Below are 19,648 nucleotides of genomic sequence, written 5' to 3'. Positions count from 1 at the left end.
GTGTTAGATCTCATAAAATTCAACATACGTTGAAGTTCAGGCTGTACTTGAAATGTGAAAACATTGAGGGAGATATACTTTTGAGAAATATAATTACCTGTTTTGTTGTTGTTTTAGTTCAATAGCTATCATATTTCATATTTAATATACAAATATATACGTCAGAAAGCTTGAACAAGAATGAAGGAACTCACTTCACCACTGGGAGGCGATAAAGAGCAATATGGCTGATTGTCACCGAGCCTTAAGCAAAAAAGAGCAAGTGCTGAAGGAAAATGGCAGAAGGGAAAGTAAGCGAGAGTGCTTCCGTCAACCGGTTAATTGATATAATAGAGTCACAGAGTTCAGTAGAGGATGACAGCTCGGAAAGTTCTGGAGCTCGGTACCCGCAGGACCTCCGAAGCGTCCTGGTTACCAGTGTTTTAAACCTGGAGCAGCTGGACATTGACCTCTACAGGTAAGTAGCTCCAGTTCGTCACTTCAACATTTAGAAATTCGTTCACTTGCTTCTAGCTAACGTTGTGTTTTAACTGGGCCTTTTGAAAGGATGAACAGTTTTGCAGCTGTGTTTTTACCGAGGTGTTTAATGCCAAAAACCGTCTCTGTCAGTGAAACGATTCCGAGTAGGTGACTGTCATAATGCCTGAATAAATCGCTGCAAACGTAAATAACCGGGTTGAAAATTACTATTTTTACAATTATGTAATCACATGAAACAGTTCCAAACTTATTGTGACTGGTTTTTCCAAGTTTAACATAGATAAAAGTATTTTAGTAAGGAGACGAAGCAGGGACTTTTTTGTTGTTAAAAAAACAACAACATAGCAATGCATATAAATAAACCACTGGAAAAATGTTTTATAATAGACTACCCTAATAAATTGTATAGTCATGTGGACTACAGTTTCTGTAATGATTGCAATAGAAAACAGTCAAGCATTTAGATTTGCCCTGAGATCAACGCCTAACTAAAATTGGCCAGTTTTTTTTTACATACACGAGAAAATCAAAAATCCAATCTTTCTGTGACCTGCGAACACATCGTACTAGACTGGACAGTCGTTTTTAGATGCATCTGGCCCTACACAAGTCAATCAAAAGTCAGAGTCCTGGTGATGACCTGATTATTTGACACAGTGGTTTTAAAGCAGAGGCCTATTTAAAAGCTGCGGAACCTCGGTCTTTGAGGCCTGGATTGAAGGATCTTAAGTTTAAATCCTTAACTTTAAAGATGTAAGGGTCTTGGTCTAAGACACTAGGTTCAGGTGAGAGATGGACTTCAGGAAACAGCAGCAAGGCTGAACACATTTTTATCATTTTAAGGCTTTCAACCTGCTCTGAAGCCTCCTGGTATTGAAAATGTTAGAAGTCTTCTGGAAAGTTCTGAGTTAAGTTTAAGGGCTTATTTTCAGTAGGAAATAAGAAGATGAAAACTCCTGTGCTTGCATCAGATGGACACAAAAAGCTTCCAAAAGCTATTTTGGAAGCCATTTTGGAATAGCTTCCAATATTGAGCAGAATTATTGCTCAGTATTGCAATAATGATTGTGATTGACTCCCCTTTCCCTGAATCTTTTTCTTTCATCACAATGTCCCCACTCCTTTGTTAACTTTAGCACTAAGTAAAATGAATATGAAGGTCCGCTAAATATTGCAGTCTGACTCCACATATACTGTCTACTCTAACAGGTTCAGAGTTGAAAGTGTAATCACTTAAATTCTTAAAAATTTAGAGTTTGTCTATGTTAGATCAGTTTCATGTCTAAGTATCGACTGATCACAACATTATGGAAATGGGAGCCTATTTGTCATTGCACCCTTATTGGAAAACAATATGTATGAAAACTGTTAATTTTTTAAATTTATTTTATATTTTATTTTGCTATGAACTAGAGATCAAAATAGTCGTCCAAAAAACTCAAACAGTTCATCCCTTGGAACAGCTAGTCGCTACTCAACCTGCTTGCAGAAAGCTTTATTTTTTGTTACGAGCAGCTTTGAGCAGCTGGATTTGATTCGAGTATTTTATTGTAGTCCCATCTCTTTCTCCCCTAGGGGAACGCACCACTGGGTGCCGCGCACGCAGCGCTTATTTGGCGGTCAGATCATCGGCCAGGCTCTGGTGGCTGCTGCCAAATCAGTCAGTGATGATCTCTATGCCCACTCGCTGCATTGCTACTTTGTGCGAGCAGGTAACACTCAGATTATGCAGCATCTGGAGCCAAGCAACAGTTTGAAGAGTTGAATCATTTTTTGTGTTTTTTTTTTTCCCTTTCTTTTCTTCCAGGAGACCCTAAGGTACCGGTTCTGTACCAGGTGGACCGCACTAGAGATGGACGCAGTTTCACTGTGCGCTCTGTGAAGGCCATCCAGCATGGAAAACCCATCCTGATCTGCCAGGCGTCCTTCCAGCTGCTGCAGCCAAGCCCGCTGCAGCACCAGTTCCCCATGCCGGCGGTCCCTCAGCCTGAAGACCTGCCCACCGTTGAGGAGATCATTCAGCGTTACCTCAGGTACGACTCTGTGTGGTGGAGATGTGAGCTTGGTTGCTCTCTGTCCCACCTGAGTGAAATCTGCTGGTGAATGTTGTAGCAGTGATATTTTTACAGTAGTGTTTTTGTGTCAGACTGCGACAATTAAAGTTTCTTGATCTTTGAGAATGTATCATTACACCATTATCAATATATCACTTGGAAATGGATTCAAAACAACAATTTTATTGTTTATCGTTACAGTTATTGGAACAATGTATCGTCAAGCAAAATATGTTGTCTTGACAGGCCAAGTTGAGGGAATAACTAAAATGTTTGAAATTTAAGATGGTCTGAACCTTCTCTCTGGACATCCTCTTCCCTGAAGCCTCCTTCTCCAGTCCTCTGGGGTCAGAGGTCATTTGAGCTACCAATTAGCTGCTGGTTGTGAGAAGAAGCACCTTGTTTCCATGGTTGTTCATCACAACAGCTGTCTGAAAGTGTAAAAAAAAGCTGGACAACATCCAAAACCAAAGAGAATTGTCCAAACATTCAATGCCTCACCCTTAAAAACGTTTGAATAAAATTGGACAGATCAGAACACGCTGCTCCATCAGCCTGCACAACAAACTCCTTCATTCTGCTCTGAATGTGTTCTGAGGATCTGCTCACTTCACAGTAAACCAGACCTGACAGAGAGTGCAAAACAAGGCCTGAACAAACTCCTGGCTACCGAGGTTCCCATCGAGGTGAAGCCCGTCAGCCCAGCACAGTTTTACCGCCATGCTTCAGGAGAACCACGGAGGCTGTTCTGGGCCAGAGCGCGAGGACATATTGGTAAGATTTGAACAGGCCATAACGGCAAAAAAACAGAAACCTAACTGAACGAGTTCCTTGGCTGCAGATGGCTTTTGTTCCCATGCAGGTGAAGGAGACATGAAGTTGCACTGCTGTGTGGCCGCCTATGTGTCAGACTTTGCCCTCCTGGGGACTGTACTGCTGCCGTACCCTAAATACAAGGCCCGCTTCACCGCCTCCCTGGACCATGCTATGTGGTTCCACAGTACCTTCCGTAGCGACGAGTGGATGCTTTACGAGTGTGACAGTCCCTGGGCAGGTCAGTACCTCCTGCTGTGACCCCACTGTCCTCACATACCTGCCCCACTTCGTTCTGGACAACACTTCGTCAAGGACCCCATAGTGGGTCCTTGAGGGCTGGCACTTTGGGTGTTAGAGGTTTCTCCAAATGACTTGTGTAAATCATTGTAAACTCTCACTGATCTAATTTTGACATTCCAACCATGACAACAGATGCTATAGTACCTGAACCTTTAAGTTGGGGTTTATTAAAATGCTCTCAAAGGCTCTTTGCATGTAATTATACTTAAACTAAGGACACAGATTACTCAGCCTTACATTTTGGGGTGTGTCCATTTTCAAGTTAACGTCTGGAGATGAACCGATCTGATATTAATATCTAAATCGTTTGCCAGTATTAAAAAAGAATTGTAGATATGGTATCAGTGGCAATGTGCCCGACCCATTAGAGTAGATCTATTCAGTCTAATTCTGAGTGATGTTAGGCTTTATTATTTATTTTACATAACATTGAGAATTTCTAATTGTGCTTTCTGAACCACTTAAAAGAAGGTTTGTTGCAGTTTATTTGTCTATGTTTGACCAACATAGTCAACATGTTTTTCAGTTTCTACATTGGCTGTTATACTCTAAATTGTGTTGACTTAACAAAATAAAATTGTTGTTTTTATATGTCTTACCAATGTTGTGAAGCTATCGGTGTGTGTGCTGTACTGGTGCAGTTATCAAATAGATTTGTAATTCACTTCATTTATGTTTAAATACAGAAGGAATTTAAGTCAGTTCAGCTGTTTTTCTGTACCGGGTTGGTATCAGCCGATACGTTATGTCAGAATTTTTCCTTTTTTCTTAATTTTTCTCCATTTCCAGTTCGAGCCTAACATTTGTGTTCGTTTTTGGTGTGTGATTATTGATTCCTGCAGGAAGCAGCAGAGGACTGGCTCAGGGTCGGCTGTGGAGAAGAGATGGGGTCCTGGCAGCCTCTTGTTCTCAGGAAGGGGTCCTGAGAGTCAAACCTGCTCCAGAGAACAGCAAACTATAGCTGTTTTTTTTTTTTTTTTTTTTTACATATTTTGCTATAATTATGAGTGATAGCTGCTGTTTTAAGTGTTTTTAACTTTTAAAATGTTCAAATGTCAGATATTGAAATTATTTATGCACGGGGGGGAAATCTTTCTAACTTCTAGAGTTTTACATGTCAGGACTTGAAAAACAGTTTTTCAGTTTTATGTTTGTACACTGGAGGCTAAAATATAAGCCATGTTAGAACCTAATGAAGACGTGATATCTGAAAAACCCTGCAGACGCAACCAGATGTAGCGTTTATTATGACTGAGTAGAATTTATAACATTGTCTAAAATATTTGAATTTTATAAATTAGTATTTTAAAAAATTAATGGATGAAAGAGCTATTTTTTATTTACATATGCCCCAAAACAAAAAAGGCTAGAGTGGCTTTTCTATATTTCTTGGATATATTTATGCATTGATATGATGCAATGATGTAAGAGCCACTATACATTATTAACTCCTTTTGTTGACTTAATGCAATATTTTTGACCTGTAATGCCTTGTTAACATGACACACAAAGCATGGTCACTTGTTTTTAATGTATAATTTTCCTTACAGGGGTTTCCCAGAAGTCAGCATTTTAATTATTGCACTAGTGTCAAAATGTGCTTTGTATTTAACTTGTGAAAAAATTAAGAAAATTGTGCTCTGTAACAATAAAACTTGTAACTTGTGATAAGAAATGTTAATGCATTTAAAACCTGTGAGGAACATTGAAGCAGCTCAATAAACAGGGTAATGGTGAAGAACACAGTAGGTGCCATTTTTGTTTTATTAAAATGCAAAGGGATGCATAAAAACAATGAGCTTGTCAGAGACTTTTCTATATCTCTTAACATGGAACCGGTGCGAGAAAGAATTCTTAATTGTTTTTCATAAAATTAAATCTTGGGCATGTTTCTTACTGTGTGAGGAAGCCAGTGTACCAGGAAATAACCGACATGCAAAATACATAAAAATAATTTCATTTTCCTCAGTTGTGTTGAAAGTATTTTGGAGATTTCTATAGAAAAGTAAGAGAAAAGTTTCAATATCACTCTAGGAGTAATTCAAATTCAAAAATATTATTGATCCCAAGGGGAAATTAAAAGTGATGACTCGGTCATCTTTCCCTCCTCTATCCGTGCTTGTAATGTAATTATTAATGAAATATGGTACCTACAATTTTATAATAAGCCAATTCACAAAAGGAATTAAAAAACCTCAGAGGAGGCTGTGTTGTTTTGACACGTCGCTACGCCACTCGGTTGCTATGTAGTTCGCGCCCTTAGTTACCAAGTTTTCCCATGATGCATCACTTCAAGGAGAGCTTTAAGATAGTTAGTTAACGCTAAATAGCATTCTATACCAAAAATAATACTATATTGAAAGGAAGTAAGTATTTTTATCTCCTTTCTAATCTTTCTAATCACATATCCGGAAAAGTGATCACACTGATGTGATTCAACCCCGTCAGTGGTAGATACTGACAACAGCTAACGTTAGCTTCTCAGTTTCTGAGCTTTGTCCTTACTGCTGCGGACTGCAAACATGTATCTTTAAAATAAGGTAAGTCTTAGAAACGGTTTTTGTGATATGTATGAAACAATGCTGACTTAATTTTTATTGACGCTGTACGAAGTGCAGTGAAACACCCGTGCTAACATTACCGCTAGCTGTCTAAGCTACGTATCACTGTATTGAAGGCACGAGACTTTGTTTAATATTCAGTTTAAATCGTTTTTCAGGTATATGGAAGCAAACACAAGCCGAAGTCTTACGTTTGCACATTAATAATGATGGAGAAAGAACAACAGAGCTTCATAATCTTTAATGCTTCTAAAAGAGAGCTGTTTGGCATCAACAATGGCTACAAGTACATGCAGAAGAGACTCAGAGCGCAGTGGAAGATCCAGAGGTAAGAGTAATCAATGTTCAATATTCAATCAATGTTTTGCCCTATACGGTCATCGGGAAAACTCATCGGGAAAACTCACTTACTTCTCCAGCAGACTGACATATATATATCACTGACACCCTCCACAATGAGAGTAAGCTGCCAAAGGTCATTGCTAAATAAACCTGGTGTTCACAGAGTGCTGCACCTAAACATTGAAGTAGAAAGTTGAGTGAAAGGTAAAGATAGTGGTAGAAAATTATGCACAAGTAACAGGAATACCTGCAGTGAAACAAAACCCATTCACGTGTAGGGAGGTTGGTAAGTGCATCTGAATATGGTGAACTTTTCAGTGGCATTTTAATTTCCACTGTTTAGTGGAAATTAAAATGCACTCAAGTGCAGTATACACACTGCACTTGAGTTTGACAGTTTAAATTATTTAATGACAATAGCGCTGCCACAAGAGCCAAGAAATAAATAGATACACAGTGAAATAATTACATATATTTATGAAAGTTTTTCTTCAAAGGACAATCAGTAAATACATTTTATTTACACCATTTGGTAGATTTGGTTTCAGTGAGGGGAGTCAGCTTTCTCGACAAACGGGGAAACTTTGCATCAACACACGATGAATAAAACATCATTAACAATGGATCAATAGCCATAAAAACAGTAAAATAGAAACACTGACTCAAACTCAGAAACCTCATTTGGACAATATTAAAACATATTACGTGTTAGAAACCTGGTCATGACTTTCGATTTTATCCTCCGTACTGAGTAGCTCATCTTCATCCCTTGCAGTATAAAGGAAGAACTGTCTGTAGAGAAGCTGAGGGGTGTGAAGCTGTGGATAACTGCCGGCCCCCGGGAGAAGTTCACAGCATCAGAGGTGATATGCATTAAGGCGTTTCACAGCAGCAGAATGTTGCACAAAATCTTCAGGAAGAATGAGGATCGATTTGTGCAAACTTATGCCACATTTTTTTTCCACAGCTGGAGGTGCTGAAGCACTACCTGGACGGAGGAGGAAACATGCTGGTCATGCTTGGAGAGGGAGGAGAAATGAAATATGACACAAACATCAATTTCCTCCTGGAGGAGTTTGGAATAATGGTCAACAACGGTGCGTACAGCAGTCTGACGCAGAGCCCAGATTCCTCGGTCTGAGTCCACACCAATCTTTCTCTCTCCTTTCACTGCAACAGACGCTGTAGTTCGGAATGTGTACTACAAATACTTTCACCCCAAGGAGGCCCTGGTCTCTAACGGCGTGTTGAACAGGTCAGCTGTCACCTTTTAGTCGTCGTTATGGAAATGTGCTCTTTAATTTGCGGAGATTTCATCATTTTCCTTTGTTTCTTTTTTCTTTTAAAGAGAAATCAGTCGAGCTGCCGGCAAAGTGGTAACGGGAGTGATCGAGGATGAATCTATTGGAAACAACGCACAGTAAGCATCTCTGTTTTCCGACGTCAGCTGGTTGGGTTGGTTTGGTCTGAAGTGAGTTGACCTGTGTGGGTTTCTGCAGGGCTCTAACATTTGTGTATCCTTTTGGAGCCACACTGAGTGTGATGAAACCTGCCGTGGCTGTTCTGTCAACCGGCTCTGTTTGCTTCCCGCTCAACAGGCCCGTCCTGGCCTTCTACCATGGAAAGGCCTGTGGATTTCATTCTTTCTACATGTTTTATCCCCAAACATCATGACAATGACTACCTGTAAATATAATTAGTATAATTAGTTTTTGTCTCACACAGGAGTCTGGCAAACTGGCCGTTTTGGGTTCCTGCCACATGTTCTGTGACCAGTACACAGACAGGGAAGAGAACAGTAAAATAATGGTGAGACCAAATCTTTGAAGAACTTTTTGTAAAATGATTGATGAATGGGTGAAGGTCTACCGTTTTAAAGAGGTGTGTTTTTCAATGGTACCACAAAATTTGTTGGTATTTATTGATATAACAATACAAATAATAATAAAATAATTTTATGTTACAGCAATCAGAGCCCCAAAACATAAACATTGCTCTTAAAAAAAGAAACCTTTCTAGAGAAGGAAATAAACTTCTCTGGGACACCAGTTTACAAAATTAGCATGATTTTTTAACTGCTTACGTTTAACCATATTTTCTTGTTAATTCAAATTCATCTATGGTCTCATAAAAGTAGCAGTGGAGAAAACACTAAAAGTAGCTTTATGTGCTTTTAAACTTCATCAGCTACATAATTTCAGCAACCGCATACCTCTGAAATTTATTTATGTATTTTTTGAGCTTATTATTTAGAACATTTTGAACAACATGCAAAAGCAGAAATAAAACTGTTTACCTCATTTCATCGCAGGACGTCGTGCTTCAGTGGCTCATGTCAGAAAACATTCAGCTGAATCAGATTGACGCAGAGGATCCCGAGGTATGCAGACTGGACCGTACTAAAAGATCACCACAAGCGCTCGCCGTTGGCTCACTTCCTGTCGTTGTGTCGCCTAGATTGCAGACTACACAATGCTGCCAGACACGGGCCGCTTGTCGGAACAGCTGCGAGTGTGTTTACAGGAGGGAGACGAGAACCCGCGGGACTTCACCTCCCTCTTTGACATGTCTTTGTTTAATTTGTCGCCCAACAGTTTACCAGAAGTAATAAGGTACATATAGCGATTGTTTGCCACATGCCTGTTTTTTTTTTCTGTCTCTCATAGCTAAAACTATGTGTTTGCAGTTCTTTTAAGCAGCTCAATGTGAAACACGAGCCACTTCAGCTCATCACTCCACAGTTTGAGACGCCGCTGCCTCAGCTTCAGCCTGCTGTGAGTCTGAGATTCAGCATTCACTGAGCAGGAAGCAGATTGCAACACTGATGGATGTTATTTGTCCTTGAAGGTCTTTCCCCCTGCGTTAAGTGAGCTGCCTCCTCCCATGCTGGACCTGTTTGATCTTGATGAAACGTTCTCCTCTGAGAAAGTCCGACTCGCCCAACTTACCAATAAATGTAAGGATATTAGAGTCCCCAATATCTGCTTAACTATCTATTGAGTTGGGAGCTTGCAAATGAATTCCATTACCACTATGCCAGACAGGGTTTTGCAAAAATAATTGCCTCCTTACATCATTTCACATTTTGTGGCATTAATTTCAATGACTTCAATGTTTATTGGGGAAATCTTTTTTCCTAGTACAACCACAAACCTATCAAGACATGACTGTCCCTCTAAATTGGAAAGGAAAGTACAAATCAGGAAAATTTAAATTACAAAGTTGTTGAAAGCCATAATTTGTCAAATTTGCCATCTTATTTTTTTTTTAGTCAACAAGTCTAATTTTGTTGATGTATTGATTTGTGAAAGAGTATCCAAGCGTGTGAATTTATGGGCCGTATGAAGGACAACACTTGGAAGGTGTTCTGGTCAGAGACTGAGGTTAAGCTTTTTACTTGCATCTGTGGTGAAAACATATTACCCTGAATGAGCAGTAACATATTGTGGTGACAGGATCATCCAGTGAAGGTGGATGGTATCAAATGGAGGGAAACTGCTTCTGCAGCAGGATCTGAAGATGTTAACACTTCCCATTCTGACTTGACCTTTTAATGTTAGAATTAAAGAGAGGGAAAATGTTCCATCTGGATGTGTTCAGAGCTTCTAGAGACAAACACACATCTGGATGGTTCAATGTGCATGGCACAGTCCAAATATGTGCAAACTTAACTTTCATGCAGTAAGTTCAAGGTAGTTTAGTAAAGCCTATAGCTATCAGTCTTTTCGATGTTTGTCTAATCTGAATTAATAGTTAAATTGTGTGATCTGTTTTCTGCCTGTCTGCAAATTCAGCTGCCCAATTGACCATGTTTTAGCTCATTTTGGTGAGCTACTTGTAAACACCTGACTAACATGCAATGATGGACTGGACAAGATTCAGATTGTGTAAAGTAAAGCTTTTAAAGAGTGAAAGATTTAAATCGTCTCATCCAACCATTATTTTTTTTTTTTTTTAAAACAAAGGCACAGATGACGACCTTGAGTTTTATGTACGCAAATGTGGTGAAATTCTGGGTGTGACACCGAAGCTGGATAAAGAGCACAGGGATGCCAAGCACATCCTGGAACACATTTTCTTCCAGGTGGTAGAATTCAAGAAACTTAACCAGGTAAGATGGTAAATGATCCATGGTGACTGCTGTGGGACCCTTTACTAAATGTTAAAAATTAAATGTTTTAATTTTCACAGGAACATGACTTCGACCCAGAGGCCCGATTCACTCCACTCTGATCGGAACCACAATCATGTTAAGACTTTTTCCTCATGGTTTCAATATGAAAACCACATGGAGACCAAAACTGTACACAAATGTTATTTCACACTGCATTTTATTTAATGGAAACAAATAAATGTTTATTAGATTACACTTCATAAAAAGAATTTTTCTGTAGTTTGACCCTGATTGAGAGAGTCACCATAAGTCGGCAAAGTGGTTTTCCTTCCACCAACGTTTCCTCCAGTCAGCTGGTGTCTCTGCTGGCTCCCTGATCAGGACAAACTTCAGGCAGATGGGGTTTGGGGCTCCACGTTTGCTCCTGAGTGCCGGACTCCATGAAGAACCTGGGGCTGTTGCTTTCCGACTTGATCACGGAGACATCCAAGGAGACCTGCGAGGCCGAGAGGAAGGCCTGGGCCTGGTCGAAATAGACGGAGTTGCGGGGCTCTGTGGAAAGCACGCGGGGGGTGGAGAACTTCCCCTGCAGAGGGATGGAGAGGTTACAGCAGTCCGCCTCCTTCATGTTGGAACCGCAAGGTGCAAACACCACGGAAGGAGAAATGGCATCCGACGACAGGCAGAGGGACGCCAGCATGGACGACCTGCCGTCAAAGCCGTCCGCTCCGGCGGCGGTAGAAGGCTTCGGCGTGGACAGCTGGTCCAGAGACGAAGCGGATAAGAAACTCTGTTCCCCGAAAAAAGCCCTGTCCAACTCCGACGGAGAGTACTCGTAACTTTTGACGTCTAGAGAAAGAAGAAACGTTTGAAATGAAACCTTTGGGCTAATCAGATGGAAATGAGGCCGCTTTCAGAAATATGGACCTCACCTTTGAAGACAACAGCTTTCTCCATTGCGTCCATTGAGGCGGGAACCGGTTCAGTCAGCGGCTGCTGGATTTTAGTAGCTGGTTAATTGAAGCAGCTGGGGGAGGAGCTGACCCGCTCCAGGCCGAGTAATGCTTCTGAAAACTAAATGTACAGGATCACCACTCCCTGTTTTATGGCTCGCTATGTTTGTTTTAGTATATGTCTAAAAGGAAGGAAATATGGTTGAATTTTTTGTCTTTTTCTAAACGGTAAATTTTATAAGGTGATCAAGTCCAGTCCTCCAGAGCTGCCATCCTGCAACTTAGATGCTTCCCTGCTCCAACACACCTGAATCAAATGAATGGCTCGTTAGCAGGACTGTTCAGAGCTGATCCTGGTCTGTTGGAGTGAGGATGCAGCACCCTGGAGCACCCTTGATTTAATGATCATTAAAAAAAATACTGTTAAGCTAGTCCTATCCAGAGCCTGCCCAAAGCTTTCTTGGGCGTTTGGCAAATTTTAATCTGGGTGCACATTACTCCTTATAGACCACACCAGCACTAATATTTTATATATATATTCTGTGATGATTTAATATTTATATGATGTGCTTTCAACAGAAATTAAAAGATTTATAACAGATTAGTGCTTAATTCCTTTAACTCTTTAAGTAGTTATTTTAGGAATTTCAGCTCTGATTAGACGCCTTGGAGGGTGAGAAGTGGAATATTGCTGCAACTGGCAGCACAGCTTCCATTCATGCAAGTCAGGCACCCCTTCAAAATAAAAGTCTTGAGATTTTAAATGGTCAAACATTAGAAAAGCTGGATTTGAGGTAGCCGTTTTGTGAAAGAGTCATTTAATGTCCTATCAGTAAATTAATTATTTTGGTCGATTACTGCTAAGATTTTATTATGTTAAGGCATTTTGAACCGTTTTCACTTCATTTCATTTCTTTTAATTTCTGTTTAGGCAATCTAAACAGAAAAGATCCCAAAGTTAATGAGATATTCAACATTTTACCAATATGCTACCATATAATGAAGTGAAAAGATCCAACTGTGTCATAATTTTCTCAAAAATATAACTTTTGACTTCAAAAATGAAAAGTGAAGGAAAGTTTGGAGTTTGAGGCCCAACCTTTGTACAACTCTAGTCTGCTCTGTATTCCGTTAACAAACTTAGTACAGTCCAGAATTTAACAGACAAGAGGTAAAAAAAAAATTCAAATATATCAAGAGGATTTAACTAGTAACTTAAAGAGAGAGAGAGAGAGAGAAAAAAGAAAAGTTGAATAAAAGCTATAATTTCTCTATTCTAACATTTCTTTATGTTTTGATGTTTGCAAAATTTAAGCTTAAGAATATGAATGTTTGTTTTTTTGGTACTACATTATCTGAGTTTTATTTTGAAGGTCCGAACGAATGTATTTCTCTCTTCCCATTCGGCTCTCTGCGCATGTCCGCAGCGCAGCCACGTCACAGCTCCGGCAGTTTCAGGGAGAAGGGCGCGAGATAGAAATTGCAGAGCGCGGACGGAATGATCGTTCCGCCGCAGCTGATCGTTTCCAGGCTGCACAGTCCAGCTCAAACCTCCAACCACCTCCACTGCCGCTGGCTGCTGCATTAAAATAATATTAAAGCAGTGGACGTCGTGATATTTTCCTATTACATTTGCACATGACGTGCGGCGGTGGCGGCAGGCAGAACCACTAGGTGACTAAACTAGAAGAAAACAGAGGGAAATGTCCTGGTGGCCGCGCGGGTAAGAGACTCCTCACTGCTGTCTGAGTTATTCTCTGAAGGTTTATTACTCGTTTAACTAGCCCCTCTTTCACCAAACAGTGTTAGAAACAGTCACGCTGCCTGAATAAATAGTTAAGTGAACACAAACGTTCATTTTTGAGCTGCCGCCCTTTTCCGGAGTCATGAACCCAGACTGGGCCTGTCCTGTTTTCCAACCACCGCTTTCAGTGTGAGCCCAGAGAGATAAGAGAAAACCCTGCTTTCATCTCAAAAGCTCGATAAAACTATCAGTCGTCTCTGAAACATATCATTTAGCCTCCGATAACCAGCTATCAGCTAAACCCGCTAAATTTGTTCTCCTAATCTGTTATCAATGTTTTTTTGTTTGTTTGTTTTTTGTTTTGGTCTGGTTTCCAGTGAGGATGGAAACGACGCCATGCATCAGGACACTGATTCTGATGTGGCCGAGCAGAGGGACGGAGGGAAGGGGAAGGTGAAGTGGACACAAGATGAGGTGATTGTTGGGACATGTCCCCGTTTGGCTCTGTTTATGTGTCTCCATGAGGGACATCCGGTTTGAAACCTGTTGATGTCTGCAGGATGACAAGCTCAAAACGCTGGTCCACAGTCTGGGATCCAGTGACTGGAAACACATAGCCAGCTTCATCCCAGTGAGTGACTAACAATCTTTATGTTTTGTGGCATCATAGTAAAAATCCTGAGCATACTGTTTTTTGTTTTAGAATCACACAGAGCAGCAGTGCCAGCACCGCTGGTTTAAGGTCCTCGATCCAGAGCTGGTCAAAGGTCCCTGGACCAAGGAGGAAGACGAGAAGGTGGGCAGCGTTTTGCTTACAAAATGACCCAAACTGAACTGAGAAGAAACCAGTGTACCCATTTTATCTGTGGTAGAGTGTGGTGTTCATCTATCACAGAGAATTCTGATAAAATACAGTAATGCTGGAACCCTGTGAAAATGTTGAAAGGTGTGTGAATACCTTTCAACAGAGGGATCTCCTGTCACAGTCAGTCTTGCAACATATCTAAAGATTAGACTAAAGAGTGTTGCTGTATGCCATCGTCATGACTGTCCTGACATGCTGGTAGCTCAATATCTGAGAAACGGAGACAGTATTCCACAGCAACATGTCCTGGACACCACAAGTACTACTCTACAAAAGTTTGTAATGTGCTTTGCGAGCATACCAGTCATATAAAGAAGTGTGATGTATGTCACTAATTTGCTCACAGTGACTGCATTTAACCACATTTTCAAATTTATTGATACTTTAAATAAAGCAAAATAGTAAAATTAACAATCCAGACAAAACTGTTTTGGGGGGATTTCAACATCATAAAGTGAAATTTATTGTGGCAACAATAAATCAAAATTCTTATTATGATAAGAAATTTATCATGTTAAATGACAAACATTACAATAAATGCCCACTCCTAACTCAAACTTCTGGAAATAAGGACCGATTAATCGGTGCACCCCTAGTGTCCATTGAAGTTACTGGCTGTAACTTGACAAAATGTAGTTCCAGGGATATTAACAATTTTGCAAGGCTGTGATGTGTAAAAACTGTGGTCTGTAAAAACATAAGAAGAAGCCCCATACATTTCTCCCTTCAGGTCATCGAGCTTGTGAATCTCTACGGCAACAAGCAGTGGGCAATGGTGGCCAAGCATCTGAAGGGCCGGCTGGGGAAGCAGTGCAGAGAGCGCTGGCACAACCACCTAAACCCCAACGTGAAGAAGTCGTCATGGACAGCCGAGGAGGACCTCATCATCTACAAGGCCCACCACCTGCTGGGAAACCGCTGGGCTGAGATCGCCAAGCTGTTGCCCGGAAGGTCTGCTGACTTCAAAGTCCTTTACGTTGGTTTTAGAAAAGCCTGCCCGATCCCCCGATGATCTCATTTTACGGTTTTTGTTGACAGGACGGACAACGCCGTCAAGAACCACTGGAACTCCACCATCAAACGCAAGTTGGAGATGGGCTTCTACGCCCAAGAGGTGTTCAGGCCAAACGAGGTCGAAGAGCTGTTGGCACGCCTGAATAAAGACTCACAGGTAAGTTTGCCTTAACCTGATGCTCAGCGCCGCCCTGCTGGCCCTGCGATGTACTAATCCCACTGTCCTACCTTCTGTCACCCAGGGGGGCAGCAGCTGTCAGGATGCGTCAAGCAAAGAAATGGAGCAGAAAGACCAGCTTCCAGTAAGAACATGTTACTTTTAGCATGTAACATGGCTTCAGAGATGACAGCGTGGATAAATCATGCTATCGCCATGCAAACTGTATTTCTGTTTGGAACATGGAAATGATGCATCAGGACGCTTTTCTTTTTTGTGATATTTATTTTATTAGCATTGCCCTAATGCTCTGTCTTACTAAATGGATACATGTGTTGAAGTATCCATTTAGCATGTAGAAGGACAGAGTACAGAGAAGTGCAGAGTACTTCTACATGCAGCTGTAACTGTGTAAATATTAGCACAGACCAAAAGTAATATCTCCTTTAGTTAACGGCTACTATTGGTGAATTTTGTTATTTCTGCAGGAAGCGCTGGCTGCCAGTGAAGCAGAGCCATCCGAAGCAGTTTCCTCACCGAGGGACGATTCAGGCGTCAAGATGGAATTTGATGCTGGAGAGGAAGCCAGTGGTACCAACTGGGTGGTGGACAGCTCCGGCTTCCTTTCCCCCACTGGCCCCGCCCTGAAGGAAGTGCTGGACATGGTGGACGGGGTAAGGATCTCCACTGCACCTGACATGAGTACAAACCATGCAGAGCGAGACGAATCGCCCCCCTGTCCCACATGCAGGACCTGGATGGCTGGTGCAACCTGGCGGCCTTTGACCTTCCAGAGGACAGCTCCAGTCCCGAGCGCCACCAGTTCCGCCTGGAGGGCTCCGCCCTGCAGGAGCTAAGCAAAGGCAGCAGGGGAGAACTCATCCCCATCTCCCCCGGGGGGATCAGCCCGCCGTCCATACTGACCCGCCGCAGCCGGAGACGCGTCACACTGTCTCCAGACGGCGCACACTCCATGACGCCCAAGAGCACTCCGGTCAAAATCCTGCCATTTTCTCCATCTCAGGTGAGCTGTTGGCTGCTCAGGGTTTTGCATGTTTTCTAATGAAATATGTGAACTGCATTATCCAAAGTGTTTTATTAAGGATGCACTAATCCACTTTTTTCACTTCCGATGTCATTATCTGAGATTTAGTATCAGCCCATAGAGAAACAAAGTGCTGAATTGACTTGAAGTGTTTCTTTTTTACAATGTTTCTTTTATTACGTATAATAATAAATAATAAATGCAAATATAAATGTAGTGAATGAATTACAAATGTATTTAATAATTCTACACCAGTACAGCACAATTAAAGGGGGAGTATTATATGTTAGTGTCATTTTACAGCACAATTAAGTAACTATTACTTTCCGTTGTTATAAAAAAATGTTGCACATGTAAAATATGCCTTAAAATAAATTTGACGTCATCATTAACAGTGGGAAATTGGGCTTTTATCTCTTTAAAAACTCCTGCTTTGTCTTAAACCCCGCCCTCAGGAAGTAATCGCAACATGGCTCCTCTATTCACATTTTAATGTTTTTACCAGCATTTCACTCAGAAGTAGCTCCTATAATGAGCTCAGCAGTTTCACCAAGTCTTTGGTAATTGCTGCTGGCTAGTCTGAAGGAGCTGAGTGGAGGACTCTGAGGCAGAAGCTCTGAGTAGGAGCTGCGCCTCCACTGCAGAGTTAGGTTCACACAGCTGTTTTGCATAATTGAATGGTTGTTATGGTAATTAAAGTAGTTCACAAACATACATGAAAGAATTTAGGCAAAACTCCAGGTATGTTTTTAAAGTCAAATTGGCATCATAACAAGATTTAAAGCTCAAAAAAATTATTTAAATAATAAATATTGATAAATGTTAGACCAAGCTTCACAAGGTTGGTCAAATATGTAAAAACAACATTAATTTGTTCAGTCAGTACTGTTAAGAGTATATCAGCCAATGTAAAATAAATAAATAAACTGACAAAAACAGGTTGGCTACATTAGTCAAACATGTAAAAATTAAACTGCAACAACCTTTCAAATGGTTCAGAAAGTGTGATTAAAAATTCTAAATGTAATGTCTAATAAAGAAAGTGTGATGTTGCTCAGGACACAAAACATAGAATTAGACTGAATAGATCTGCCCTCATGGATCGACCACATTATCACCGATATCCAGTCTAGATTTTTTTTCGATATCGGGACTGATGCAAATATTAATATCGGATCAATGCAGATCTAGTTTTCATCAGTATTGAAAGTGTTGTTACCGAGACCCGGTACCGCTGAGGTCCATGTAGTCTGGTCATCAGCTGATTCTCTAACTGAATGTGTTGTTGTGCCATCTTGTCTGGTGGCCATGTTGCAGAGAGTAACCCAAACAGTTCTGAGGCCTGGTGTTGATTTTTCTGTTTGTTCTTTCAGTTCTTGAACCTGTGGACGAAGCAGGACTCTCATGACCTGGAGAATCCCTCCCTCACGTCCACGCCAGTGTGCAGTCAGAAGGTCATAGTGACCACACCACTGCAGCGAGACAAGACCCCTCTCACCCAGAAGGAGAACTCGGTGTAAGTGATGGAATCTGGTGATTGGCTCGGACTGCATATTCCATAAGTATGACCGTTTATTTATTTATTTATTTTTTTCTTCCTCAGGTTTGTTACACCTAACCACAAATCGGAGCTGAGCACAACCCCGCGGACGCCGACGCCATTCAAAAATGCCATGGAAAAGTATGGCCCCCTGCTGCCTCTGGTGAGCGCTGCTCTGAGGCTTCAGAAACTGCTTGTTTTTGAGTTTACCTTCACTTCCTGCTTTGCCTTCTCAGCCTCAGACGCCGAACCTCGAAGATGACATCAATGAGGTCATCCTGAGAGAGGCAGGCATCAGCATGGTCGTCGTCCAGGCAACGCCGCCTGATCCCTGCCGCAAAACAATGGTGAGAATCAAACAAATCCATGGAGGCTTGGTACTAGGGCTGCACCGATAAATCAGCCATGCTTTCCTAAGTTTTGGGTGACCATGCAAAAAACAAATTTTTTTTTCCACTGATGCTCATTTCTTTTCTTTGTATTTTGACCTCAGCATCGCCCTCCTATGAAGAAAGTTCGGAAGTCCCTGGCTCTAGACGTCATGGACTGCCGGGTGGTGCCAACATCCAAGCGCAAATCCAGCAAAGCGGAGGCCAAACGCAGCATCAAGGTGAAGTGGGAATAAATGGAACAATGGCTTCTCTGCAGACTGAGCGCCTTTAAACACTGAGCTTTCCGTCTTTCCTTCTTGGTCGCAGGAAGAACCGATGACGGTTTGTCTCAACTCCTCGTCGTTTTGCAGCAAGAGGCATGAAAACATATTAGACCAGGGCTTCCTGTTGGGACCGAGCGACACGGCCTTATTTCCCAGCACAACACCTCCTGCACCTGTAGGTTCCTGTAGTTTTCGAATTGAGATCATAAAAAAAAAAAAGTTCTTTTTAAATATTTGTATACTTTTATCATTTCCAGATGTCAAAAGAATGGACGAAGGTTGTTTGTGGGCAAACTAAAGACCAGCTCATAATGACCGAGAAGGCGAGACGCTACCTCCGCTCTCTGAAGAGGCATCCTCCAAGCCGGGCTCTGATTCTGTCCTGAGATCCTTCTGTCTCGCTAGAAACAAAGAAACGACAAACAAGACACCAACAGTTAAAATGACTCATGTTGGAGTGGCGCTATACTTCCCATTATTGTTGATCATACTTGTTAGGAAAGAACAGTGATTCTAAGAGTAACAAATCAGTGAAAAGTCAGGGTTTTGTATTGCATAATGTATCTGAAATGTAGCCATTTTTTTTTGTTACGTGAACTACAAACACTCGGGTAAAGTTTCCATATCTAGACATCTTATGGAGAAGATCTAGATGTCAGTGGTAGGTTGAGGGATCATGTGGATTTTAAGATTCCCCACCCCGCGGGGAGGAACCAACATGTTGCCAAGTTAGAGGAATAACTCAAAGTTGGCTCACTACCTTGTTTTATTAGGACAAAAATAGTTCAGCCAGTTCAATTTTTGGCAAGAGTCATAAAGCAGAGAACTTCACTGAGCACTGTTTAAAAGGTTAAAAGGCACTCTGTAAATATATTTAGGCCAATATGTTTTACTATTGTGATTGTTTGTCACAAGTTGAATAAAAACAAATACGTTCTGCACCTGTTTGGCTCTCTTTTGCTGGTTGACCTCATAGGACTCAAAATAAATGAAGGGTATTTGTTAAAA

At 41.3% G+C, this 19,648-nt stretch overlaps 3 protein-coding genes across 4 annotated transcripts; all 3 read left to right on the top strand.

The window, feature by feature from the left end:
* On the top strand, nucleotides 1-5,395 carry acot8 (acyl-CoA thioesterase 8). The gene is made up of 6 exons (XM_055021379.1): nucleotides 1-457; nucleotides 2,056-2,192; nucleotides 2,288-2,513; nucleotides 3,151-3,308; nucleotides 3,397-3,588; nucleotides 4,493-5,395. Exons 1-6 carry the CDS (start codon nucleotides 276-278, stop codon nucleotides 4,609-4,611), a joined length of 1,014 nt encoding a protein of 337 aa, XP_054877354.1. The 5' UTR covers nucleotides 1-275; the 3' UTR covers nucleotides 4,612-5,395.
* Nucleotides 5,396-5,932: 537 nt separating this feature from the next.
* On the top strand, nucleotides 5,933-10,936 carry ift52 (intraflagellar transport 52 homolog (Chlamydomonas)). Of its 2 annotated transcripts, none has more exons than XM_055027646.1 (14): nucleotides 5,933-6,190; nucleotides 6,370-6,539; nucleotides 7,329-7,416; nucleotides 7,521-7,650; nucleotides 7,733-7,808; nucleotides 7,902-7,973; nucleotides 8,053-8,179; nucleotides 8,279-8,362; nucleotides 8,865-8,933; nucleotides 9,011-9,165; nucleotides 9,240-9,327; nucleotides 9,401-9,509; nucleotides 10,519-10,664; nucleotides 10,745-10,936. In XM_055027646.1, the coding sequence occupies exons 2-14, from the start codon at nucleotides 6,418-6,420 to the stop codon at nucleotides 10,784-10,786; spliced, it is 1,308 nt and encodes a 435-aa protein (XP_054883621.1). In that variant the 5' UTR covers nucleotides 5,933-6,190; nucleotides 6,370-6,417; the 3' UTR covers nucleotides 10,787-10,936. The 2 variants fall into 2 exon arrangements, with proteins under 2 accessions (XP_054883621.1, XP_054883622.1); XM_055027647.1 differs by having other exon boundaries at nucleotides 5,936-6,016.
* Nucleotides 10,937-13,093: 2,157 nt separating this feature from the next.
* mybl2b (v-myb avian myeloblastosis viral oncogene homolog-like 2b) lies at nucleotides 13,094-19,568 on the top strand. Its single transcript, XM_055027036.1, has 15 exons — nucleotides 13,094-13,343; nucleotides 13,742-13,838; nucleotides 13,924-13,995; nucleotides 14,068-14,160; nucleotides 14,960-15,180; nucleotides 15,268-15,400; nucleotides 15,486-15,545; nucleotides 15,889-16,074; nucleotides 16,152-16,424; nucleotides 17,819-17,961; nucleotides 18,049-18,148; nucleotides 18,222-18,332; nucleotides 18,479-18,595; nucleotides 18,684-18,815; nucleotides 18,898-19,568. Exons 1-15 carry the CDS (start codon nucleotides 13,324-13,326, stop codon nucleotides 19,024-19,026), a joined length of 1,887 nt encoding a protein of 628 aa, XP_054883011.1. The 5' UTR covers nucleotides 13,094-13,323; the 3' UTR covers nucleotides 19,027-19,568.
* Nucleotides 19,569-19,648: the final 80 nt, after the last annotated feature.

The sequence above is a fragment of the Poeciliopsis prolifica genome, unplaced genomic scaffold, assembly GCF_027474105.1.
Source record: "Poeciliopsis prolifica strain line A6 unplaced genomic scaffold, Auburn_PproV2 SCAFFOLD003, whole genome shotgun sequence".
In the NCBI taxonomy this organism is placed as follows: Eukaryota; Metazoa; Chordata; class Actinopteri; order Cyprinodontiformes; family Poeciliidae; genus Poeciliopsis; species Poeciliopsis prolifica.
The sequence above is the reverse complement of the archived record's forward strand: the minus strand, read 5'-3'. Positions and strand labels throughout refer to the sequence as shown.